Source organism: Streptopelia decaocto (genome assembly GCF_964273445.1).
Source record: "Streptopelia decaocto genome assembly, chromosome: 5".
NCBI classification, from domain to species: Eukaryota; Metazoa; Chordata; class Aves; order Columbiformes; family Columbidae; genus Streptopelia; species Streptopelia decaocto.
In genome coordinates this window covers 11,058,994-11,085,433 of record NC_138659.1, presented here as the reverse complement: position 1 = coordinate 11,085,433, position 26,440 = coordinate 11,058,994, and the positions used below count along the sequence as shown (strand labels likewise).

General features: G+C 36.9%; 1 protein-coding gene across 2 annotated transcripts; it reads left to right on the top strand.

Annotated features, from left to right (window-relative positions):
* Window positions 1–14: 14 nt before the first annotated feature.
* EFCAB7 (EF-hand calcium binding domain 7) lies at window positions 15–25,171 on the top strand. Of its 2 annotated transcripts, XM_082053193.1 has the most exons (15): window positions 15–93; window positions 183–291; window positions 2,160–2,348; window positions 5,315–5,526; window positions 6,891–6,977; window positions 7,757–7,952; window positions 8,999–9,117; window positions 12,578–12,719; window positions 14,600–14,709; window positions 15,662–15,819; window positions 16,017–16,150; window positions 18,191–18,339; window positions 20,175–20,384; window positions 23,331–23,438; window positions 24,422–25,171. In XM_082053193.1, exons 2-15 carry the CDS (start codon window positions 255–257, stop codon window positions 24,494–24,496), a joined length of 1,926 nt encoding a protein of 641 aa, XP_081909319.1. In that variant the 5' UTR covers window positions 15–93; window positions 183–254; the 3' UTR covers window positions 24,497–25,171. The 2 variants fall into 2 exon arrangements, with proteins under 2 accessions (XP_081909319.1, XP_081909320.1); XM_082053194.1 differs by lacking the exons at window positions 15–93; window positions 183–291 and adding an exon at window positions 1,024–1,155 and having other exon boundaries at window positions 2,161–2,348.
* The last annotated feature ends 1,269 nt before the right edge of the window (window positions 25,172–26,440 follow it).

Here is a 26,440-nt window from a genome sequence, read left to right as displayed (position 1 = left end):
CCCTCACGGCTGCTGGGGCCGCTAGGAGGGCGGGAGCGTTGATTCCCCTCCGGTGGGCTGAGGGAAGTGGATTATAATGTCTTTTGCACGAGGGTGGGTGGTAAATTTTGCCGAAGGACACCCCTGCGCTCACCAGAGAGGGAGGTAATGAGGTTCGTGTGGTAAAAGTTTCCAAATTTCAGGTGAATGAGGCCTGAGCGCTTGGCAGCTGAAGAAGCAGCAGCGCGAAGCTTCTCTGGTGTTTTTTGCCGTGGATGGTGCTGAACGTCGGCCTCAGACCCACGGCAGGAAAGGTCAGTATTTACAAAAAGACAATGCCTTAATTACTGCTTGAAAGGCTTTTTATTATTTATTAGAATCATAGCAACTAAAATTGAAAGTAACAGGCTGTGTTGTCCTCCCACTTCAGCGGAGTCTGACTGCTCCCTTTTGACTTTTTTGTTTAGAAGTATCATTTGTCCAGTAAAAACACCCTGAGCTATGGGGCTGCTGGCTGCTGTCACTGAGCTGTTGCTCACTGGATTTCTTAGCAATGTATTGGCAGAACTGTGGCCCACATAAGAAATATTTTGGTCATGGGAAGTCTAAGGAGTATAAACGAGAGTTCACATTTTATAAACTAGTTACTGGAAAATTAACATTTATTCTTCCCTTCCTCCTTGACTTTAAGCCACTTCCATTTTGTGTGTGTAACACTGGTGCTTAATTATAGTGACACCCGTTTGCAGTAACCAGACTGTATCACAGTGTCCCTATGGGGTCCTTCTAATGCCAGTGTAATATTAAAGTGTCAGGCAGGCGGCCTGTGTATTATAAATAGGGTACTTCATCCATGATAAGCGATTATTATCTTTCTTTCCCCAGTGTAAAAGACCTATATAACTCAAGAAGGTGTGAGTGATTTAGGCCTCCTGAGTAAGAATCCAATGAGTCCTGAAGGGGACCCTATGATGTCGTTGTCTTGTTGCTGAACTTGAGATATTCAATTTATTATACTGGAATATATTTTCTGAAGTCAACATTGGGTAAAATAATATGAGAGGCTCTTAGTCCAACGATACAACACGATTTAGTGTCCCTCTGTGATGGCCTTCTGAAAACCTTAATCACCCTTGGTAAAAGCAGGAAGCTGCTGCTGAAGTTTACTGGCCATTGGTAAGCAAACAGTATTAGTTAGTGTTTTGAATTGCTTTAATAATTTAGAAAAAATGCATTTCATGTTTTTTCGCATTCTTTTACAATTTTATGGGTAGAGTTCTTGTACTTAAAAGGCCTAAGTTACACAAAGTTTTATGTACATTCCTAGCTTCAGACTTACTTATTTCTAATATTTAGGTAACTCTTAAAAGTAGAATTAGGTGTGTTTAACATCGCATACTTGAAGGCTTAAGTGTTATAATTTTGACCTGTTTTACTATTAGCCCTATGTTTGATTAAGTTATGACTGTAAAAACAGAAAACAGAAGCCCTTTCTAGTGTGGGTTGGCACCAGAAAAAAAATGTAGTTGATTTAATAATTATTTTGTCATTTTTTTAACACTGAATGTTGTATGGTGTTTACAACATCACACAGTGTCTCTGCTGAAGCTGTGTAAACTACGCAGTTTCCCAGCTAAATGAGTCTTGGAAATGTGAAAGTGAACTTTTGAGTGAGGGAGAAAATACTGACAAATGTGCAGTTCAATATAAAGGCGCTCACCTGTAGTTTTCCCTAGAGGACAAGGGGCTTTGCCGTTATCACCAACTGGGAGCTCCACATGACATGAGTGGGTCCTGACTGCGCAGCCACAGAGCTCTCTCCAATGAGATAAGTTTTTATCACTGATAACTTGAAAATTTGGCATTCTGCTTTCAAAAAACGTGACTATGTAATAATTTTGATATAAAATGTCTGGAATTAAAATAAAATATAATAAAATATTTCCTGCCAAGAAGAAATTGTGAATAGTGAGTGGAGCTCAAGCTGTTTGTGTTTGCAGATCTCGTGGCGCTTACCTACAAGTATAGGTAAGTATTCCCATCCCAGATTTAGAGAGTAGCAAACATATGACCTGGATGTTATGATAATATGTGCTAGTTTGTGTTTCAGAAGGCAAAGCAGAGACATTATTAAACAGGCAAAAGAGTAACAAATTCTAACTGTAATTGTGTTCTTCACAGAATGGCCAGCAGTCCTGAGAATAACGCGTCCCTCTCCGTTCAGAAAGTCACATGCTCAGAAAGTTCCCAAGCAAAGAAGTCTCAGCATGCAGAAGAAGCAATCTTTTACATGAACTGCCGAGCAGCTTACCTAACTGTTTTAAAAAGCAGTTTAGAAAATATTAAATCAAAAGAACAACTCAGTTTAGGTAATGATTACTTTTTTCCCTATAAGTATTGTGTATGATGATTGCAGTGGGTAGTTTACAAACAGCACTCAGCAATGCAGTCTTGAGAGTATCCCAGTGCACAAACTCAGTAACTGTTTAAGGAATATACAGTAGACTTCAATAGGGTTAAGACTTCAAGTGTTGGTGGCTGTATCTTTGAAGTCATTTTCATCATTTCCCTGTTATAAAATACGTCACATGGTGATTTTTTGAAGTTTATAGAAACTACCATTCTTCAGTGTTTTTCATTTTCCTCAAATCTTTAATCTTTGTTGCTAGGTGTTGGATGACTTGTGGAAGTGGGAATTGTATACAGAGCTTTTCATCTGTAAATCACCAGTCCTGTTTTTTACTGAGTTTCATGATTATGTGAAATTCTTAGCTTGCTTTATTGGAAAAAATGTTTCTAGCTCACATGGTTGATAAAGAAAGCATGAGTACATAAACCTTCAGTTAGGTAAAGAGAACTGGAATGTGTAATTTCAAAAGTAAAGAGATCTATTTTGTGGTTTTCGTGGTGCAGCTCAGAATGCACTTGGGCTTGGTGGTAGTACAGGTTGCTCTTGCAAGTCTTCCTCACAGATGATGATGCCAGTAAAAAGTATGTGTATTATGGCGTTGCAGTTGTTTGTAATAAAAAAAAACCAAACAACAGCGAAAGGCAAAACCATGCTATGCTATCAGATAATTTAGTTATCATTCTAGTGACCTTATTTTTTTCTGCATATATGAGGAAATTGTTTTCTCACTAATGGCTGCATTGCCCATGCCTAAAATACATGAGCTCTTCACATGGAAACCACCACTGTCAAAGCTGAGTGTACTTCTCTGATGCACGGATTGTTTGTAGCTTCTTTCCCTATACCAGGACATGAAATAGTGCCCATTAGCGAGCACATTCTTTCAGCGTGTGACTTAGTGTTATCCAGGCCTTCCCAGCTGTAATAAAAGTGCCTTTATAACATCCTAATGATAGTTTTGGATAATCTGGATTTCAAGATAGGAGTGGTGTGAACAAATGTCATCTCTTCTAGATATATTTTGGCTTTCATCTCTATCCACGCCACTTCACTACATAGCAAGTGTTTGGGCATTTTAGTTTCAAGGTTGACTCATAAAGGACAATTAATTTCCTGTGGTATAATATTACTTAAGGTATTTAGCAGAATCAGTCTGTAAAGGGGTAATAAATAAAAGGTGCGGTCTAATTGAACTTTCAAAAATACAAACTTGGGAGGTATGTAGGGTATGGCAAGTGCTGATCTCCCTGGACGTATAAAAACACAGAATTGTTGTATATTTGAAAGATACTCTGTTAAATGTAAGTGAATACTGTGCTATATTGATATTCCAAGAACTCAGCTATCTACGTAAACAAGCACAGAGTAACTGCCCTGCATTTGTTGACCTTGAAATCCTTAAACAATTGCTATGTGCCTAAGCGTTGCATGGGTAAAGATGTAAGCTTTGCTGTATTCTCTGGACTCTGCTTGTGGAGGTGACAGGGCAGAAATCTTTATTTAGTCCTTGGCATTCAATCAGAGATTAGCAGCAAAGGTATCTGGGTGTTTGTTTTTATGGTGACACAGTTGCCTACTGAGAATTGTAATGATGCCACCGCCTCATTTCACAGATGCTCCTGAACTGTTCTCAGCTCGTATAGACTTGGTCATTGGTCAGCTGGCTAAAAATCAAACTGCCAGCCTGCGCAGAGATGGAGGATGTCTTGTGTTTCCTTCAAAACCTGATTATATGGGAAGATGTAAAAGCATCCCTCCAGTTTCAGATAGACTGTGCATTATAATTTAATTTCAACTTAACATAATACCTTCTTCACACTGGAAACTGTTGAAAGGATGTTTTCAGTAAAGACTTTAGGAGGCTAACTAGATCCAGCAAACTCATGGTGAAGAATGCCAGGTGTAGGGACTGGTTGCATGTATCTATTGGCTGTTGGCCTTAGCAATGTATGTCTGTTGGTATAATTTTTCCTTTACATTTGAAATTCGTGTTGTGTAATTTGAATTGATAAGTTCAAATGTATAGCTGTGACATAAGTGTTCAGGCTAAATTCTGCACTAGATCTCAGTTCTTTGCAAAGTAAATGGAAGGAATTATGTGGATCTCTGTAGAAACAGGTTCTAGTAATGTACGAACTTAGGAATAATAGGTTCCTGATATTAAGACTGGGAATTTAGGCACTGGGCTGGATTTTACACTTGTCACTTGAGAAGATTGTCTTTGAATTCATGGATATTTGCTTAATTAATGGTTTGAACCTATTAACTTTCTTTAAGGAAGACATCTCATTGAGTTCACAACAGTAGTTGCTACTCCTACATTTATACAGTCCTAAAATTACATTTGGCCCTTTGAAGGCAACCACGAGGCTGATGTGGCCGCAGTTGAAAATGAGTTTGACATCCCTGGTTTAGGAGAACAGTGCACATGAGTAAGTGGAAGCTGCAGATCAGAGCCTGTAAGCAAAATAATTCCTGTGATATTGTTGTGTTATAAAAAGTCACAGACTGCTCTCCAGTTTCTTCCTTCTGTAGAAGACAGTGGGTGTGATTCTCAGTGCATGTGTCGTCTCTGTGCTGGATCATAGTTCATGAGGGATGATGTAGGATGCCAGGCACTGCCTGTTTGATGACTCCACTCAAAAAAATATGCAAGCAAGCTCATCTGCCCCTGAGGCTGCTTGAACCTCTCTGGTACAAACCACAGAGTCCAAGGGCAGGGAAGGTCACAGTTAGTCTGGATCAGTAGAGGACAGGATTGCAACTATAAGCAAAACTGTCCTTCAGACCGCATTCTTCCCTTGGATTGATTTGGCTTAAAAAAAAAAAAAGAGCATGAACATGGAAAGTGATTAAAGGATGTTTTAAGAAAACTCCTTTACTGATAGCTGGAATATATAGTTAATATTGTGTTTTATTGTTCAGTACTTCAACAGGCTGGAAGAAATCCATCTCAGAAGACAGTTAACAAATATTGGACTTCACAAACAACTACACTTAATTTTGACGATTTCTGTACTATTTTAAAAAAAGAAAAACCAGCTACAAAAACTGAACTGCTTAAAGCATTCAGAAAAATAGACACAGATAACACTGGATATATTTTACATGATGAACTTTATAAAATTCTTACAACAGTAAGTATCAGTAGCTATTTAATTATCCATCTTTAACTGTTAGTAGAGATTTTGGAAACTATTCTGAATGTGTAAACACATATTCCTGATCAAAAGAATTGGTAACTGATTAATGTGGGTTTTTTTCAATTTTAACTCTGGTTTTCTGTGGTTATCTATGATCTTTTTTCCATATTTTCCCCTCTCAGTCTTGCAGTTGATAATGCGTCAGTCTCTTTCAGGAATTGTTCCTTGAAGGTGGAAGCTGGCAGAGAAAATATATTTAATACTTTCACAGGATGTTTTGCTGAACTCTGTCTAAATGGCAGCGGAGCAACAGAAGGGGATGCACATGTCTCTCCCTTGGTTCTGTTAGTGCAAATCCCTCTATTCTCTGCAAGGCCCTTCTGCAGCCTTTTGAGGTTATGAACTTTTACGAAGAGAGTTGATGACACACTTCTGCTGTTCTTCCCTCGCAAGTTGTCTGTGTGTGTCCAGATACAGAGTTAAAATATATCATTTATCCAAGTTATACATAAAATGTCATGGTCAGTGTTTTAGTTTTATCACAGCTATGATGTGCTGTCACACCAGTGACTTCACTGCATCTTATTTTTAGTTCAGTGGGGATCTTAGGATGAACTGTGCTGGGGTAGGTTGATACTTTGATCAGAAATTATGCATTATCAACCCAAGCATGCAAATGTCATAAGGTTTCCCTGTACGTATCATTAATGTTACTTAAAATAATGACATGAAAATGTATCTGAAACTTGCTTATTTAGCTGCTGAAGTGCCACCATATTTTTAGGTTTCATCATATAATCTGAAAAGATAGAAAATAAGATTTTTTTTTTTAAATAGCAGCCAAGATTTTTCTATGATGAGACTGTAGGAGATGGAACTTAAAAACAAAAACATTAGCAACAGTATGGTAGAATGACGAGTGGTGAAAAGATTAAAATCCAGGTCCTCTGAGGATCTGCAAAGCAAGCAAACAAAACCCCTGAAAAAACCCAGTCTTCCAAGTTGGTGTAGAGCTGATACTCTGACTTTAAACTACATAGATGTACGTCACAGATGATTACAATGATTTTTTTCTCTGTCAGGTTTTTTGCTCTGTACAGCCAAAAACCCCCTTCATTGTAAAAGCCAATCATCTTGGAAAGCATAAACACTCGGGATCAATAACTGTTAAAAATGGACTAGTAGTAGAATTCTGGTAGAGTGCTCAAAAGTGAGAATAAAACAATTTTAAGGAAATGTAGAGGAGAGTAAACTGGGACAGAAAGGACGCACAATTGAAATACAGTATATTGTGGTTGACCCGATAAAACAAAATTATTCTTGATTAGGAACCCAAACTGAGTTGTTTTTTATTGCAGAGAGGTGAAAAAATGACTCGGGATGAAGTCAGTGCCATTATTAAACAAGCTGATTGTAACTGCAGTGGCAAACTTGACTACAACAAGGTATTGCAAACATTGATATTATTTATTCTTGTGTTACTGGCAGTATTGGCATTATCGAATATAACACATCCCACCTCTGTGTGTTGGCCCATTGATGACCTTGCCCTGGCCTCCCAGCTGCCTACGTACTGGAACACGGGCTGGTGGATATTTCTGTTTCCTGCACTTTTTCTGGTTGTTATCCTACAAAAGGTCACTTGCTGCAAGTGAGCTTAATGTCTTAGGCAGAGCCTAATAGTAAGCACAAAACCTAACAGCATGTGTGAAAAGAAGAGTTAAAGGAATTGCAGGGTAAAGATGGCAATTGACAGCAAGCTTTGGAAACAATGAGAGTTGCTATGTCTGTGCTATTTCATACTTTTCATTTTCACGATGCAACACCTTATCAGCTTTTTTGACATAATCTCTAAGCAATGACTAACTTTTGAACTTAATAAACAGTCCAGTTTCATAGAAGAACAACGTCCTCCTCTTAAGAATCTTATGTTAAACAAAAATTAGTCTGCAAATATCTAGAAAGAAATATAAATCACCTCTTGGGTTGAAAGTCGCACTTAATTTTGATTCAACGTTTAGACCTCTGTGTTGAATCATGGCTCCATTTTACTGCGTCTCTTGAACGGTCGCTCTGATTCATGAAAATGAAAATTTATATTGTGTTTTAAGAGAAAGAGCATTACATCTGTTGACCTGTTCTTTCCTTACTGATGTTGCATTTTAATCCTTAAAACTGTGAGAAATAATGTTTCATTTACCAGATTACTTCTCTTTGTCTAAAGTTTTGTGAATTATACACGACAACCAGTGAGCAGTGCTGCAAGACTGCGCGAGATAAACTGGAAGTTGACAGTCGATTGAGGCAACAGCAGTTTGGAAGTCAAGCTGAAACTTCCTCTGAAGGGATCACACCGCCGGTGTCAAAACCATCACCGAGAATCTCAAGGAAAACTGACCACAAACAAGCACCAACAAAAGGTACTTTTATTTCATATTGGGAGTTTTCATTCCATTGGAGTTCATAGTTGAGTATTTATTTAGTTTTTTTCATATTAGTGAGGATGTTACTAATATAATTTTTTGTTGTGGCAATCACATAAATGTCTCAGTAGTCTGACCCCCATATTTAAATGGACTTTGGCTATATCTGTGCTCTGAAGCTCTCACATTCTTAAGGGTGAATTTCATTGACTCTCAAGTGACACAGTGCACAGGGAAAAGAGAAAACGAGTGCTCAGATGTTGCAACATAGCAAGTTGTTTATTTCCTTCCTAGATAGGAGGTGAAACCTTAAACATTTATCAATAAGCAGTTTGTTTCAGTTATCGAGAGTGCTTTTCAAGCACAATCGTTATGAGAGTTTAATGTTCTTCCTGAAGTTACAAAGATACTTAAAAATCTTCCCAAGCTGCAAAGGTACCATGTGTGAAATATTCACATGTACTTTAAGTTGCTTCAATTCTAGGCAATACCGAAGAGGCGCAAAGATGACGAAACAGCGATGAAGACAGAATTTATGTAGCTAAATCAACAATTGTACTAGCAGAGTTGCCCCAACATAAGGAACCAGAAAGTAAAGGCTTGGAAGTAATTGCATCGGGCAGCTGTGCGGAAGTGCTGTACTGTCTGGCAGGGAAACTGCATTGTCCTGAAAAGAAAGAACTTAAATGAGAAGCAGGTTAAACCTTTCCACTTAGGACAGATTTTTTTTATTTTTTTTTTTACCTCAATTCTAAGGTAAATGGAATAATGTGGTAACAATTTCTTTTCCTTCAGGCAGATTTGGATTCCAAGGTTCTGCCATTCATATGCCTGTTCACCTGAGATGTACAGTCAGGGAAGTTAAAGGTGTTTGGCTAATGAATTATTAGATGCTCTATAATTATAAGGCAAATTAGCTTATCTGAAAGAAGTTCTTTTCATCTGTTTTTTCCCCATATGCCTGTAAACATAAGGCTTTCTGATGAGGAGCACTAGGAGTGGGTTGAAATAACGTAATTGTCAATCAGAATTTCTGTTTATAGGTGACAGCAAAACTCCTTCAAGACCCTTGTCAGCTCAGAGTTGCAAAGGATCCACATCAGCCACTATCAGCGTGGGTGCCAGTAGCAACAGAAACACAATTGAGCCAAACACAATGAAGGTATCATGTAAACCCGTCCTATTGAAATTATGCTGTTTTCCTCCGGGCACATATGTTATTCCATTTTAAATGAGAAAGTATTTCTCTGTGATTTTTAGCTTATGTTTTATTAATAGTTTGTCAAGGGAAGCTATAAACTAGTGCGAGGTTTCTTGGTACATATTATTATTAACATTTTTATATACTGTTGGTTTTGCTGACATCTAGTTATTGAATATAATTTTTCAGGTGTGAAGGTTTAATAGAACAAAGTGTGTTTTTTATAAATGAAACCACTCTTGGATAAAACGTTTAATGACTTTTTGAGAAATTTAAAATTTAATAATTTATTAGGTTGGTGAGAACTTTAAATGCTTAAGTAGTCTGAAAGATTGTGTATCATAAACCTTTATATGAAAGGTAATTGGAAATAAATAACAGATCTGTGAGCGTATACAGTTCATTGGGCATTAATTCATAAGTATATGCTGTAGCCTGAAAATATTGATTTTTAGTTAGACTAATATGTCCTATCAGTATTTTCTTTTAAATAAATCACTCATTCAATATAAATTCCTGTGGGAGAAAGACAACAAAGTCACTTTGCTAAGTCAATATTTGTAGAGTGTTAATATTGATCTTTTTCCTTTGTTTTCCCTTTCTTGACTGAACCTTTACTAGTTTTCTTTCAACAGAAAATAATAGCTGTAGAAATATAAAACATTAACTGGAAACTGCTCGGATACATTAAAAATGTGCACCTTGAGACTCCTGTATAAAAGAGAAAAAATGATTATGACCACATAGTGTAACTGCTGCTAGAAAACTGAACTGATTGTTCTCATGAGTTACATTTTTGTTTCAAATAACAACTCTGTATTTGTTATTGAACTCTGAAGTCCTTTATATCTTCGACATTGCTATACAGTGACATTTGTTCTATATTAAAATTTAAAAACATAATCTCAAAGGAATTTTTTGCAGTCTGTTTAGGTATCTGGACCTCCATGCAATTTAACCTGCAATTTCACCTTGTTCATACGTGATATGTAGTATATAAAACCATCGCACAGTTTCCCAATATTGGATTCCTTTTTCTTTGTACAAGCCAGTAAGAACTGACCGAAAAAAACAGCTGCAGATACAAATTGCTATTGATTAGCATCATGTAAAAACTGAAATCACTCAAAAAACATGAAAAGGTATAAGTAGAACTACTAGTTTTTTAAACTGTAACTCTGAAGGGCACAATACAAACTCTGTTATAATCAATGAATAAATATAGCGTGATTCACTTGTGGTGTGGATCAGAATCTAGCACACCAAAATATCTTCTTATTTATCTTATATTTAGAAATACTTTTTTTTTTCTCTGCACTTCACATGTCTTTTTGGGACAGTAAACAAAATATTGCCCTTGTGAAGTTGGACAAATGCCAATTTTACATTTCACACAGAAGAAAACAGTAGAAAACAGTAGAAGTAAAAACATGATGAATGTCGAAATTAGGAAACATGGAATGTATTCACAGTACATTCTTCTCTGTGGTTTCTTTTTGTCGGTGGAGTTTTTTGACATGTTTAAAGATATAAATAACTTGGAGAGAAAAAAAATAGTTACAGAAGTGCTACAGATGAGCATAAGCAACATGCTGACCTGTTGGGCTTCAGCTGGAACTGAATTACAATTAAGTAAAAGATGGCTAATGGAGATCTTAAATTTCTGCAAAATATTATTTGTGTTGATTTTAGTCAAGATTGAAACACATTAACAAAAAAAAGCAAGCAGTGTATCATGTTCCAAACCTTCTCTCTTGTTGGGTAGCTAAATTCTGCCTTCTAAGGAGTCTCACTTGTGCATTTTGCTCTACTGAAGTCAGCAAAAGACCTGTACACACAATGGGTACCAAAAGAAATACCTGAAAAAAATAATCTTCTTGCCACAGTGACATGCGCCCACTCGTGTGGTGAGTCAGCCTCATGCAATGGAACTAGAGAGACTTTTTTGGTGCATATGGTGCATGTGTGCCTATGGTTTTGTACAAGACAAAGTGTTGAACTGAAGTTCTTTGCTTTAATCATAGGAACAATTTCTCTCACAAATATTGGGTTTGGGGTTTAATTCTGAGTGAGTGTGTGAACTATTCAACAACAACTTAAATAGTCATAGGAGCATTTCTTTATGATTAACATTTCTCACACAATAGCCAACATAGTGGGAAATGTTTATTTGACAGCTTTTGTTATGCATGGAAGTGACACGCGTAAATCAAACCAGAAAATAATCTTTTAGCTTCCCAAATTTACACACCTGTTCGTAATTTGACCTGGATAATTTAGAGAGTATAGCACCACCATATGCTCTCTGCAAGGATAACAGTTTAGTATTTCATTCGTAAAGCTTTGTCAAACTTCTGCTTACTGTTGCTCACATTTTAACCTGCACATTGTGCCTTGAAATACTTTCCCTTCTTATTTGGATCGTTTGATATCCCTGTTGTAAAAATGTCCATCTGACTGCAAAACCGCATAGGGAGGGAGAGTAAACTGTGGCTGTTAAAGTAATTTTTGTACATGAAAATTGTCACAGTATCTTTTTAATAGCTACAGCACATTTGGACTACTGTTTAAACTTATGTAATGCTCTTTTATCTCTCAAAGAAAAGCCATGTGGCTTCATTAGCAGACCTTTTGGCTTACATATTTTTTGAGAAGTCAGTAGTTTTTCAAATGGTTTTGTAAAGTATTGAACTTAGAGACTAAATGAGCTAATGGCTGGTTATCTCAGCTATGTCAGGTTCTCAAGGCATACAGTATATCTATAAGGACTTGATTTTTATTTTGCTAAAATATTTGAAATTGGAAATTGGGACCTGCTTTAAAAAAAAAAAAAAAAACCAAACTAACAAAATCCAAGCACAAAGCTGTTTTATTAATAGCATCTCAGCAAAATCATGGTGTCTCTAGGAACCATGTTATTCACAAATACAGCAGTTTTCAGTTTGTCTTTCCCAGAGCTCTGACAGAAGTCAAGACGAACCACTTAATTTGACCAGTACTTATATCTGTGTTTGTCTGAGCAAGTAACTCCTCATTGTTCAGCTGATCTATTATGTTCTTTGCTTGATTGGCCTGATGGAACTAATGTGGCAAAATTCCAGCCTTTCAGTGGTAAATCACAGTTTGGAGAATTTAATGAGTTCTGTTTGTTTCTTCATTTCTTGTATTCAAGCATTGGGGTAATCTGTATGTTTTTCAAGCATTTTCACATGTGAGGCAATGTTACTAACTGCTCTGCAAAAATTGATTACAAAAACAAGTGTTTGAGAAAATGAATTTTAAAAAGACAGTAGCAGATCAATGTTGTATCTTGTGGTGTATTTTATAAAGGATTTATTAAATCAAATTAATGTATTTCAGAGAAGGTGCTTTTAACTTGGTCAGAGATCAAGGCAATATCTAATATTTGCTTGGTTTCCAGGAATGGCCATGTGCACAATCTAAAGGATGCTTCTACTTAGAAGACGATGGTGAAATTATTAGCCACAAGTACAAGTTGCACTTACCTCAGAGGTCTACAGTATGTATTACCATCAAGCCCTTAAACATTCGTCAAGTAGAAGGTAAGTGTATTTGTATTTTTTTTTGAGAATTTTTTTATTAAAAATATTTTCTCTTCTGTTGATACATCTCTTGCTTTCTCACTTTCAATACTTTACAATATTGCAATATAGCAATACTAATTTGACAGAGTCCTATTAAAAATATAACTTAACTTGTCACACTGTATTTTCTGCTTACTCATTTTGTGCGCACTGCCTGGACAGTGAAAATCAGCAAAGTCTATTATCTTTCTCCCTTTAGGCAGCCAACCTCTTGGAGTATTTTTGGCCATAGATTTGTGAAGTTTCTTATTCACAAAATTCAAATGTTGGCACTGTTTGCAGTATCTCTTTTTAAGATTTTGATGTACTTTGTGGTAAACAACAATACAAAATTTAGTGAATACTGTATTCTTCACCTCAAATGCTTCTGTAAATACTTAAAATAGATTGTAGCTTTTTATGGCAGTATGGTATCGTGATGTTTTGATTATGAATCTTGTCAAGGGATTTATAGCTTAGTTTGCCTATTTTAATTTTCATCTTGAAAAGAGTGAAGCCCCACATTAGAGATTAGTGAGCCTTTGTGCTCCTTTTTTCCAAGTGCTATTGGTTTTGTTCTCTCCACTGATTTAGCAAAGAGCTTTATCTAGTTGCTACGTTGGAATTGTTAATATTTTTCCCGCAAGTAGATTATTTCCTCTTTGATCCTGTGAAACAGGAGCCATTAGATTACAAATATGTTTTAGAGTTATCTGGACTGGCTGTTGTGCTGCAGGTTGGTAATTGATCCTTATCGAGGTTGATAATAAAAACTTCACTGCAAATCACTGACAGAAAGTAGTTGTTTTCCAGTTAGAACCAGGCTGAAATGGGAAGCTGATCAACGGGTCCCGTAATAAGATTTGAGTAACAGAATGTCTCATAACTTTCATTTTTTCAGGTACCACCTCCTTAAATTGTGCCTTAGAGTAGTTCTGCTGCAGGATTGTCCAGACATTCTGTGTAACCAAGAGTACTTGCCTGCCTTTTGCACATTGTCCTGCATATAGAAATGCCTTCATGGTTTGCTGTGAACAGGAAAGGGTAATATACTGGCATGTAAGGAAAGGATTCATCTAATAGCAGAGCAAATACCTTTTTATGAGAACTCGAAAATATCTTCAAATTTTTAACAAAGTTGCGTGATGTGTAGCCACTCTTTAGTATCATTAACTTCTAACTGTAGAAAAACTAAGCCCCTGCATTCACTGTTTTGCTGTGGTCTGATTAACTTGAAGACCACTAAATAGCTTGTTGATTGATTGCCCTCAGGAACTGAGTGGCTACAAGAAATCCCAGAGGTTCAAATGGCATCGGCTCCAATCCAACCTTAGACCAACAAACAACAACTAGTAGAGGGATCCATGTAGAGGGATCTTGCTATTTAAATCTTAAAAACAATTACACTTCCGAGATTTATATCTTCTGGTACCCCTAGCTTTTGCACATTATCTAGCTTTCCATTCATGGTGAGTTTAGCAATATTTTACAGAACTTCACAAGAGAATATGATACAATTTTTTAAAGATCCTTAATTGGAAAAGAAAAAGTAATAACTATTAATGTTCTAGTAATGGTAGAAAATAATTGAAATAGCTTCCTTAACTACCAAAGGTTTTAATAGTAGAACTATTAATAGTAATCATTATCTGTAAGACAATCACAAGACTTAAAACAATTTATCTGATCAGCCTAAATAGGAAGGAAATCCCAATGGCCTATAATAGATTCTTTTTATCCACCTTACATTAACAGGGATCAATATAATAAATGCTGTAGATATATCTACTTTGGGGTTGGAAGAAAACCAATTTTGTGCCATTATTAAGCACATGTGTTTGGAATGTCTTTCTTTTTAGGAAAACCTTGTCATTGGTTGTCAGTGGATACAGTTTTGTATATCCTGAAGGAAAATGAAACCCAGGAAAATCTACAGCTTGTGAGCTTTACTGATCAACAAAACAAAGAGGTTGGCTAGTTCTGATGTGTTCCTATTTTAGTTGTTATATCTTTAGTGTCTGTGTTAATGCTTCGTGGGTGAGTTCCCATGTGTTTGGAAGGAATTCAAACTGTACCTAATCAGACTAGAGAAGAACCTCTTGTTCTCTGCATGTTCCCTTTCAAAACTGGCAGAACTTATGCAAGGTAAGATGTAATTGTGTCTTAGTTACACCCTTTGGATGGGCTGAATTGCAAGCCACTCGAATGGTAGTTTTATGAAATTCCTGTGAGGACCATATTATCATCTGGTGTGTTGGTAAGTACGGGTGAGTTTCTGGTTATCTGTGTAGATACTCTGTGGAAACTCACTTGTTTTTGAAGGTGAAGGAATAGAAAACTTCAAAGGTAAAATTTGAAAAAAAATTCCTTTTCTTTCTCCTTGATTTTGAACTTCATAGTGCACAGAATATTTTTACCCCCTGGCAGAAATAAGGGCGGAGAAATGATGGCACTAAGTTACTTCCCCCTTCCAAGCCACAGGGAACTCAGCTTGCTTCTTAAACCCTCAGTTGCTTGTGACTTCTTTACATAGGAAGTTTTTGTTAGTAGTTTGAGAAAAGCTAATGAATTGGAGAGAAAATTAAAAACTCAGTGAGTTTTGCCAGCCTGCTTCTGGCTGCTTTCGTTTTAAAGTTTAACAAGTACAGTGTTACGTATCTGGAAAATGATAGGACTGTTATTAGATATTTCTAGTAATGCCTGTTCTCCTGCCATCTCTGGTCCTTCACATTTTTCTAACTTTTATTATAACTAAGAGATTCACTAGTTTTTGTGTCTTTAAAATGGTATCACACAGCATCTCACTGTAGACATGTTTTCTTTAAGGAAAGAACTACTTTTGTATGAATATTACTAGTAATAATAGAAAAGTATCATTGGAGAAGTAACTCACAAATTTGTCTCTCTTCCTTTAAAAGCAGACGTTTGGATGGAGAGGGGAGCTTGGATCAGGCATTTACTGGCTACTCCCATTCACAACAGGCTGTAGGTTGAAGAAGGCAAAAGCACAAATTACTAGAGAAGCAAAACTGGTGTATAGAGGTGAAGATGGAGAACTGGCTCTGACCAAAGAGTTCCGGTGAGTCATATTCCCAAATAGTCATGGTAACTATTGTAAATGTGTTCCAAATAATGTCTATTTTTTTAAAAGCTGTGCATTACTAAAATATTGTTTGCACGGAATATTCTCAAATAGACTGAATAGCTGTCGACAATATTGAGACAGTAAAGGAAAGAGAAGTACTTGGAAATAGTTCTGCCGTTTTCATCTTTTAGAGCCACTTTATTGGATATATTTGAAACAATTGATTTGGATGGAAATGGCCTTCTGAGTTTGGAGGAATACAATTTCTTTGAGCTGAGAACTAGTGGTGAGAAATGTGATGAGGAAGCATGGGCTGTATGTAAGGGTAAGTTAATTGCTGTGCTTGATACAACTAATTAGGTCTATCAATCTACTTGCAAGCTGTCATGTATAGCATCCTACTATGTATAGTATAGAAGAGCTGAGTATTTTGTAGCCTATGCCACAGAACATATGGAGATACAGTTCTCTTCTCACTTTTGCTTTTTTCCCTTTTCCAGTCTCCTGTCTTTGTTTTGCTTAGTTCTGGTTCATGTACCACTGACTTTTCTGCTGAGAAAATTCCTCCCATTGCTAATTGCAAAATTTTGTAGGTGAAAGATTTTTTAGCTGCCAAAAACTGCAGGTTTTCTAATAATGGATCATATGATGAATTAAACTGTAACAGGTATTCATTTAATAAGTCTCCTTTCTGCAGATTACGCTGGTTTCATATCTCAAAGTGTTGAGAGGGACATTTAATTAGTATGTATATGATGCTTTAAAAATGGCATTTAGAGCTTATGTCTGTTTAGAAAATTATACATTAGAAAATACCTATTGTAACTGTATGTTTTCTTGAGATATAAGCAGTTTTTCGTTAAGAATCTGTCTTTTGAAGGCTCATATATGTTTTATCAGTTTGTTCATATTGTGCTATGACCACTGTGGGATTCTGAGACTTCTGGGAGTGCGATGAGGAAGCCGACAGTTAAGACTGTTCCAGCTATGCTTTGTTCTCTGTCTGCCGATATATCTTGTCAACATTCCTCGACGTCTTGCCAGCTTGCAGGAGCAGGGTTGTGCCACAAATGTCAATTTTGAACAAAAAATGAATGTTGTGGCATTACTTTAAGCTTGCAAAGGCCTTGAGAATGCACATTTTTACCTCAGGGCTAGGAGAATACAGTCACCAGTGACTTCATTGGCAGTTCAGCTGCAGTGAGTGCACAAACTGGAAATTTAGAAGCTGTTGTATGAAAATTAAAGTTTCTGTAAGAAATACAACTTTTCTGCAAATCATGTCTGACATGCCAGTATGGCATATCATATATCAGCACATGTCATGTTTGATGTAATTCCTTTGTAGGCTATGACACATTGCTTAATTTGGGCCAAAATACTTTAAATCTGGCAAGTCCTACTAACTATTTCTCCCTAAAATGCTCAAAGATATTGGACTTTTACCTAAATGATGGAAAGCTCATGCAAAAGTACTTTTCTATAGATGAGTTTCTTGTCCCTTTCATCCCTGTACGTGTTTTTTTCCACACTTCATGACCCTGTCAGTGTTAGGCCTCCCTGCACTAGTCTTGATGTGAGGATGAGGGGTATGCGCGTGTGTGTGTGAAGTGTAGGAGAGGAAAGGGGAGAATATGGTGAATGTTTTACCAGGTCATTAATCAGCTGAAGGGTTCAGACGAATATAATAAATCCTGACACTAAAGTTCAAGCCATTTATTATAGCATCTGTACCCTTAGATAGATTTATTAAATTGGTAATCCCTTTTTAATAATAAATAGTAAAGATTTAGCATTGTTATGAAGATGAGAGAACCATTTTTAAAAATCTCTGACACAAGGACATTTCAATTATGTGTTTGCTGACATTAGAGTGCTTGATCTAAGGTATTCTATCAAGAGAGGCGTGTTAGGATTAGTGGCATTTTATTGCTTTTTAGGAACTAAGTAAATCAATTCTATATTAAGGACCTCAAGCACTAAGGGTGCTGCCCCAGCAGACTTTCATTTCCCATTCTCGATATACCCCATTCTGCAAATCTCAACCACAAGAAATACTGCTAGCAAAACTACAACAAAAAAATCTATATGAACTCTTTCTGTTTTGAAATCTCCCCCTCTTTTGGGTTATATGAGGGGCCAGCTGTTTCTAGTCATTATCTAAAATCCGTGGGGAAGCGCTGCAAAGAGCACATATCTAGTCAAGGACATTGTTTCCCAAATTATATTGGAGAGCCTGAGGCTGCAGCATGGCTCTGTCTTTTAAAACTCGTTAACATAAGCGGGAATTTGGCTTTGGAAGAATAAAGGGTGTTTGCAGACAGCACACATGTTTAAGTGTTCCCTTATATTTCTTTTTAAACAGAGAATTTTGATATGAAGAAGAATGAACTAACAAGACAAGGATTTATGGATTTGAATCTCATGGAAGCCAACGACCGTGAAGGGGATCCTACTGACCTTTGGGTCACTTTGTTGTCTCTGGGCTACAATAAAGCGTTAGAAATGACAGAGGTATGATAGCCCTATAGCAAAAAAAATAACTGCTCCGCATACAACTCGCTGCACGTGTTTAATTGCAGTACTGTTTCTGTCTGTCATAAATTGATTTCAGTAGGTCAGTGATCCAGTGCAAACACTGTTAATACAGGGTTTACACTGACTTTCAGTCATTATGGTATTTTGTTTCTTAGGATAGCACTGATGTTGTTGAAAGAAGGAATTTGTCTTTTTCTTTAGAGAAAGCCAGTATTTTGTGGGATTGCAGAGGAGGGAATCTTGGGTTACACCTGTGGAAAGAATTCATGCACCTTGCTGGTAGGAAGTGCTAGAATGGTAGAAATGGTAAATTGTAACCTGGCAGCAGACCTACAGAATGCAGGGCTTGCTCTGCTTAAAGAAGTCACTTTCCTGGCCCAAGCTGCAACAGAAGGAGTGAATAAGGAGAAGGTAACATTTTCCTCAGGTGATTCAGAATTCATAATTTTCAGACGTGGCTATTTCTGTTTCCATTGCCTGTCACAACGGTGTCTGAAGGCGTTCAACATAAATTTTTAATCAAAGGGCTTCTGGTGGCACGTTGTTTCCTTTACAGGACCAGGGATTATTTCTCTGTTTCTTTGTGCTTATAGATTTTTTTTCTTTGGAATTTTACAGAAACAGTACCGGTGTTGCTAGTTCTCCCTGAAGTAAGAGAGTATTTTTAATGAAGAGAAAAAATATGAAAAATTAAAGAAAACATTAAATGTGCAGATTATTTAATCATTTACATTTAATTCCCAAAAAAACCTGCTTTTTAAAAAAACATAGTCTGATTAAATTATTTCTTTAACTTTTTTTAAACTTAAACACGTCAGTGTAGTCACCATATAAAATATATGTGTGTAAAACAAATACATACAGACCCAGAAATACTCAGTATGGTCGAGAGACATCAGTTGTCTCTTGGTGAAAATACTGAGATCATGGCGAATGATTTCGTAATGAGCAGCACTTCATCCTTTTGCTCTGAGTATGGTCAGCAGAGCAACTACGAAACTGTCCTTCTGCATTGTAGACATAAGAGGGAGCTCTCCTCTAAGAAAGAACATTTGGGGGAGGTTTCTGTCAAGTTAGAAATTTCTTACAGGTATTTTGTGCCTTAAACTAGCTGTGGCTTATGGCTGATGTCTTTGCTTTACAAAGGACAACACAGCTCTCCGAATGCTTTAGTTATTCTTCTGAAAACGTAAATCTATTTGTGTCTGTAACTTAAGCCTTTCAGATGCTTTAAAAGATTGGTATTTCAGGAACATTGAGCATAACAAAGACAGAACTGAGAAATCTTAGTGAGTTCCAAAGGCCGTTTGAAAGAAATCGAGGCACTTCTACTGAGTCTATGAAAATGCACACTCCTGGCTGTTACATGCACTAATCTTAGCCAAGATACTGTAAGAGCTGAGTGCTTAATACAAAATTGTGGATATTTTAAGTCTGTAGGAAGTGGCACAAATACCAAGAGTGTGACAGGTAAAGGAGACAGGTTTATTGCAGATGCTGAAATGCATTAAAACTTAATTCCTGTATGTCTTGCTACCCAACAAAGGGTTTGCCAAATTGGAGCCAAATGCACTGAAATGCATATCGAGTGTGCTGTGACTGGCATGAAAAATGTTCATTTGTCCTGAGCTTTCATTTGGTTTAAAAGATCACCACAGCTCTCAGGTTTTGAATAGTTAACATTCAGCGGCGTACTTCTACTTGGGTAACTACTTCAGAGCATTTTTGAGAATATTTAGCAGCTGTGGATGAAAATTTGAGTGGGAAAACGACAGATGAAGTGAGGATAAAACTCATTTTCTCCATTGCAGGCGTGCCCCTTCGTCATTGACATCTACGCAGAAAAATGCAAACCCAGAATTAAAGCCATGTATCTAGAGGCAGGGAGCTGGCAACTCAACAGGGCTGTTTGCAAGTCTGTTGTTAATAAAGGAGAGGCCAAAGTTGTGGATGGCTGTGAAAACGTAACCGTCTATACCTACAAAGCGGGCAGGAGAATCACTTCTGTTATTGAAAATAAGGTATGGCGTGAGACTTCTGTAAAGTACTTTGGGTTAACGTCTAGTATTATTGTTCCTCTTCCATCCTTGTGCCATTTTTGAGACTTCCATTTTCTGATATCAGGTTTCTGTAGTTAGTTAATTTAAAAAACCATGCCTGATGCAAAGCTCTTTTTGACATATGACTCAGACTTCAAAGGAGTCTGGATCAGTGTTCTTGGAAGGGACAGCTTATTATGAGTTTTAAGTATCATACAGAATCTGAATATTTGTTTCTATTCACATTCCAGTTTTTCAATATTTTAATAATTATTGGAGACATATGTTCATAAGACCAGCAAACAAATACCAAGAACAAGAAATACAATTAGAGAAGGAGCAAAGACTACAGCCGTTACACTATTTAATATTTTCAGTGTGTGTGAGAAAGAGCACTAATTTGCGTTGCTGTGTTTTAGAAGGATATTATGGACGAATTGTTAACTGGTTAATCTTACAGGTCTACTTTATTACTAATCCAAGTTGAGGATTGTAAATCCGAGCAAAAGTGGTTAGCGAGAAGCAGGGATTTTAAACCTTTTTGCATAGTTTGTAATGAATGTGCTGTTCATTCTCAGTTTCATTTATATTGGGAACTGTGTGTAAATAAATACAGTGCAGTAAGATGCTAAACTTAAAATGCTTTAAATCTTAAAATTGCAGCAAGAAGTATATTTTTAAATGGGCAAACATGCAGAAGGAGGTGGGTTGGTGGACTAATATTAGGACTGAATGCTGAGGCTCCTTGGAACTACAGGTTTAGATCTGCACTTCGCCCTTTAGGGTAGATATACTGGAGTTATTTTTGTGTTTGAGGATATGTCAGAGAAGGAGCTGAGGTCTGTACTGCAGCAACTGGATGCTGTCTGATTAAAATCACTGACCACTGCTATTTATGCCATTTGGGTTCCATAAATACCACTGTTCTGCTGTGAAGCAAATAGTTGCACTTCCCTGAAAATCTCATTAGAATCTGTAAGCATGATTTGTATTGTAAATGTCTGGAAAGAAATAATAAAAAGGCAATTCTGTGCATCTGTCTTCTAAGCTTCTGCAGTGCAAGCAGTCTGATTATATCTGCAGATATTGTACTGATGATTTCAATTGAAATAATTCTTTCTTTGTTATTTCTGTAAATTAAGGAACTATGCTAGTTCCTGAAGGATTCTGTTTTAGTCTTGCATATGTATTTAATTAGTGGGTAGAGAAAGATGTCTTGTCTTCTAACCCTCCCTAGTCAGGCTCTGAGCTGGGGAGATTAAAAGACCTTGCGCACAGAGCTTCAGATTTCTCCGAGAGTAAGCAGTACCCAATCTATTGTCTACCCATTTTTGTGCCAAAAAAAAAAAAATAGTTAATGAGACATTTCCTGTCATCCAAAACACAAACTTACTATAATACACCCTCTGTGCTAGGTCAATCTCTGTAACCTTCTTCCTGTTACAGGAAGATACTTACGGCACAGATAATTCTTTTGTTCGCCTTTATCTCACTGCCCTGTAGAAACAAGGGCTTCACCGAAGTGATGCCAGAGCAGACAGATCCAAGCCATAAGCAGCTTAACGCTAGATTTTGTTTACATTTCTGCAACAATACCATATTTCTAGAATCACCATATTAACACTTTGCTGTCCACAAACCCTTTGTGCTGTGAAGACCAGAGAGAACTTATTTTTTTTATCAGTCCTTACCAGTCTAGTAGTAGCTTCTTTCCTGTGTAAGGCCGATTCTGTAGAGTAACTCTTTCTATTCCATTTCTCAATACAAAGAGAACATTGGATAACATTGTCTAAGAATCAAATGTTTCCCGATGTCTCTTGTCAAACTGAAATTTATCTAGAGATAGCTGAATAACGGCGTATGTAGCATGGCCTCAGGTCTTGTGTCTGAGTGTGGCCTGGGATAAACTGGTCGTTAATGAATTTTTTCCATTACCCAAGCTTTCAGTTTTACATCTTGGATCCTTCTTGAAAGCACTTGCACAGCAAGAACATCTGTTCTTTAAGTGATTATACTTACTTTAATTTTCTCAAGTATTTTTTAAACATCTCTGTTAGGGCTTGCTACTTTTTTTTCAAGAGACTGTTTGAACCAAACAATGTACAGCAGATTGGGATGGGTCGCATCTTGATGAGTGTCTCTTACAAACACCATTGGGAGTTGTATCTTTGATTGGTGGCAGTGAGGAATCCTGGTTATTTATTGTGAAAGGAAACTAAAGATGAAGGATGCTTCTATGCTAACGTTGGGCATTTAACTTCAGTTGTTAGGAGCCTAGTCTCCACTGAACCCCTACATAGTTGGTGAGAAAAGAACATACAATACAAATTCCTGAGGAAATGGACTTCTGCTGGAGTGAGAGGATTTTTGGAAAACCGAAAGGCCATGTGATGTCAGATAAAGATTCTTCTAGGTCCCTATCTTGCCTCCATAAATGGCCTGTAGGAGATGTTGCAAGTACAAAAACTAGGCAGGCATCCAGTGACGCTTCTCCAGCTCGCTGTCCTAGCCTATGGTGATTTGCAGTTCAAGGACTATTTGAATCAGAAATATTGTCTTCGCACCTAAAATCCCTTCATATATTTTTCTACAATTAATTTGTCCAGTCACCTTTCAAAACTATGTAAACCGTTAGCATCACTAATATTCTGTGGCATATAGTTTTCTCACTCAATGGTGTTCCCAAGTTGTATCTTTGCAAGTGCTTAAGTTATTTCAATGAGTCTTAAATGACTTTTGATGATGAATCTGTGCTCTGATGATGCTAAGGTACATTTGAAATTGTTGCTCTTCAAAGAGAATAGGCATCAGCATCCTTATGCAAAATAGTGAAGTCTGAGGAAGTAAGAGGAATGTGTAGTTGTTACATAAAGAACAACCACTTAACCATAAAGACTAATGTGTTCTTTTTTGGTTTTCAACTTGCAGTCTGAAAACAAAGTGATTATTCATGTCAACAATGAGCAGAGTAAGAACTGCCTAAGTAACAGGGGGCTTACTGTTTTTGCTGTAGAAGTGGCACCAAAGTCCACGATGGTAAGATTTTTATTGTTTAGCCAACTTAAAATCTAAACAAAAAGAAGATCATGGGACATCTTTACAGTTTCCTTTTGAAAGCCTTTTACTGTGATAATGAGCATGGTAATAGTGGCATCTTCATCACAGTACAGGTCAGATATAGTTCTTGATATTTCAAAGCTGAACATGTACTTGATGTAAAAATCCACAGCTGTTCGGTTTTACATACATGTGCCTGATTCAGTTGTCCATTCAATACATCTACCATTTACTATTTTTTTTAAAGGCTGTATTTTTTTTTTTTATGTGGCACATTTTAATCAGATATATGTGTGTCTCTGAAAAACAGACCAAGCTAGTTGGAAACAGAAATATGTCTCTTGCACTCCGTATGCACAATGTGATTTGCAGATGGCCAATTTTTGTTAAACTTGATTTATAGATAATGTTCAATGACAAGGGAATTTGATGTGCTGGTCCCTGTCCCAGAGCTGGGCAGGCTTTAGTGAAAACTCTGAGGGTTCTAAGGGATAAAATGAAATTGAAAACTCATTATAAATGCAGATAGTTTTCTTCATTCATTTATGAAGAAAATCCAGTTTTTATTATTCTAGAAGTGTGGTTTCTGTCCTGAAAAGAAGAGGCATCAGAACTATTTCATATTTCACAGGCACAGTCTTGTGACATGGGCAGGGTTGTGGTCTATTCTAACATTGCTGCTGGCACTTCAGATATCTATAGCCTGATCCTGTAGGGTGTTTTATTTATTTTAATTTTGGATTCATTCAGTATAAACTGTAGGCTCAGTGTCCCTTATGGCTATTTTGCTGTCATGCAAAGGAATTTAATAGTAAGTTTTGAATACTGGCTGTCATTACAGATGCTGAATGTTCATCATTTAATGTTAGTGATGTAGGTACTGAAACAGTTCATTCAGGTAACATACACGCAGTTCTCCAATAAACAACTATTTCACCTCTGGTTTTCTCTCTGCTATGCAGATTTCTCAGCACGTGATGCCGCTGAACGAGCAGGAAGAATGGCTTTATAATTGTGTACATTCCCTCGTACGTTAAACGTTCCGGTTGGAGAGCCGTTTCTCAGTAGCCTTCAGACTAAACCAGGATTTTTTTGGCAGTTTCTACCCAATTTATAGTCTTGTCCTTAAAAAGCTTGCATATATTTATGCTTCTCAGAGTTTGATTTGTTAAAGCCAATGAATCACATCAGTACTTACTTCTTGTATCACACTTCTACTAGTGGCTTTTAAGAAACATATAACGATAACAAAGGGATGGAATAACTGTAAGTTTGTAAAATCCTTTGACAGAATATTCATCACATTTGTTCTAATGAAGTATTTTGGCATGAAAACACTGAGACATGGTACAAATTAGTTCTGTTCAGTAATATAGCTGACAGTTGTAATATAATTGTGTTTTGTAAAGTCTAATTTGTTTTATAAAGGCTGATATGCTCTTGTTTTCTATAACATGTAATGTAGTTTCATCACGTGCTGGCACTGTTTTGCTGAGGAGAAACTTGCTTTGTTAAATTGGTCTGATGGGTTCCTAATTAAACATTCTTGTGGTTTTGACATGAGAAGTCTAAAGGGGTGGGGTTTGTGATTTTATTTTGCTACCTGATAAAGGATTTGGTTCTTTCCCTTATGATGATACTCATCTTACACTTGTTCTGAATAATTACTGACTGTTTTTATACTGTTATATAAAATAAAGTCCACCTTTTCATATGTGATAAGGAAATAACATTTGAGGAAAATTGAGGTTTTGTCTTGGGCTCTTGACTCTTAACAGCAATTAATTATTTCCAGGATAGCTGAAATCAGAAAACTGAAGTCCACCGAGTTTAAGCTGCAAAAGCAATGAAAACCAGCTTTGAGGTACTAAAAATATTAAGCGTGTTATGTTTGTCTAGTTTCCCTAAATGTCTGTTAATGTGGAAAAAAAAAATTATGAGCCTGGTCACTGGATGCTTAAAAAGTGTCTGAGTTTAAAATGGACACTAAATGTATGTGACCTCATCTGTAAGGGCAGCAGGCAGTCCTGAAAAGCTATATTTATCTGCCTGCAGCTCCTGCGCTCTGCTGTTCCTGTGCTGTAATCGTACACCCGGCGAGTAAATGTCAGGTACGAAATGAGAGAGGCTGGCTCTGATTTACACGCTGCACCAATTGGTGCTCAGGCAGGTTTACTGGTGATCTTTTTTTTTTTTTTTTAGCAGGTACAGCAGATACATTTTCATTTTCAGAATGGTCTAAAAGAAGTGGAAGTTGTATTAAGAGGCCCCACAAATATTTGGTGCTTTCTAGCAATTGAACTCTGTAAGCACTGCCTCAGGTGAGTTGTGGACACATTAGAAATTCCAAACCACATCTCCAAGGAGGAGCTGGGAAATAATGAGAAACCCTCTGTGTACAGGAGACAGTACAAAGCCAGCACTCCATTATTTGCATTTCTTTTGTTTGTAAAATCAGTCTTGTTAGATGTGGCAGGTATCCATATGCTACTTTTTCTACATTTTAGGAAAAGGAACGGTTAAAACTGGAAGAAGTGCTTGGCTGAGAAATCATTGCACGTGAAAAGACTTGGGTTTGCTGCAGGTAGGATCCAGTAAAACCTGACACAGCAATACAGAGTAGAATAGTATCTTCTGATCCTCTTGCTTTTAGGAAGAGTTTCATTACCTAAATTTTTAGGTGGGCACACAGGCTAGCTCTCTGTGGTAGGTTCTACCTTCCCTGCCCTGCAGGAGATGAGAACAGAGATCTTGGTTCTATCTGCAGAGTCATTTCCAGTTTGCTCTAAGTCCAGGTACCACCAAGATAGAAAAACATTGTAGATTCTGGTTTTAAGGCTGAACATAGGTACTAGCATTTTCAATGGGAGATATTTAGGAGAAAGCATGTTAACAGCTGTAATATGAATTTCTGGAATGTCATCTTGCTTTTGAGCACTAGAGCTATAGTAACAAAATGTGGTTTGCTAACCCTGGCCTTC

What these genes read in the sequence shown, in the direction of transcription:
- EFCAB7 (XM_082053193.1), top strand. Translation starts at nt 255, where the DNA reads ATGGTGCTGAACGTCGGCCTCAGACCCACGGCAGGAA. An exon ending in CCTCAGACCCACGGCAGGAA is followed by an intron (nt 292 to 2,159) that starts AGGTCAGTATTT and finishes GTGTTCTTCACA; the next exon opens with GAATGGCCAGCAGTCCTGAG. An exon ending in AAAAGAACAACTCAGTTTAG is followed by an intron (nt 2,349 to 5,314) that starts GTAATGATTACT and finishes TTTATTGTTCAG; the next exon opens with TACTTCAACAGGCTGGAAGA.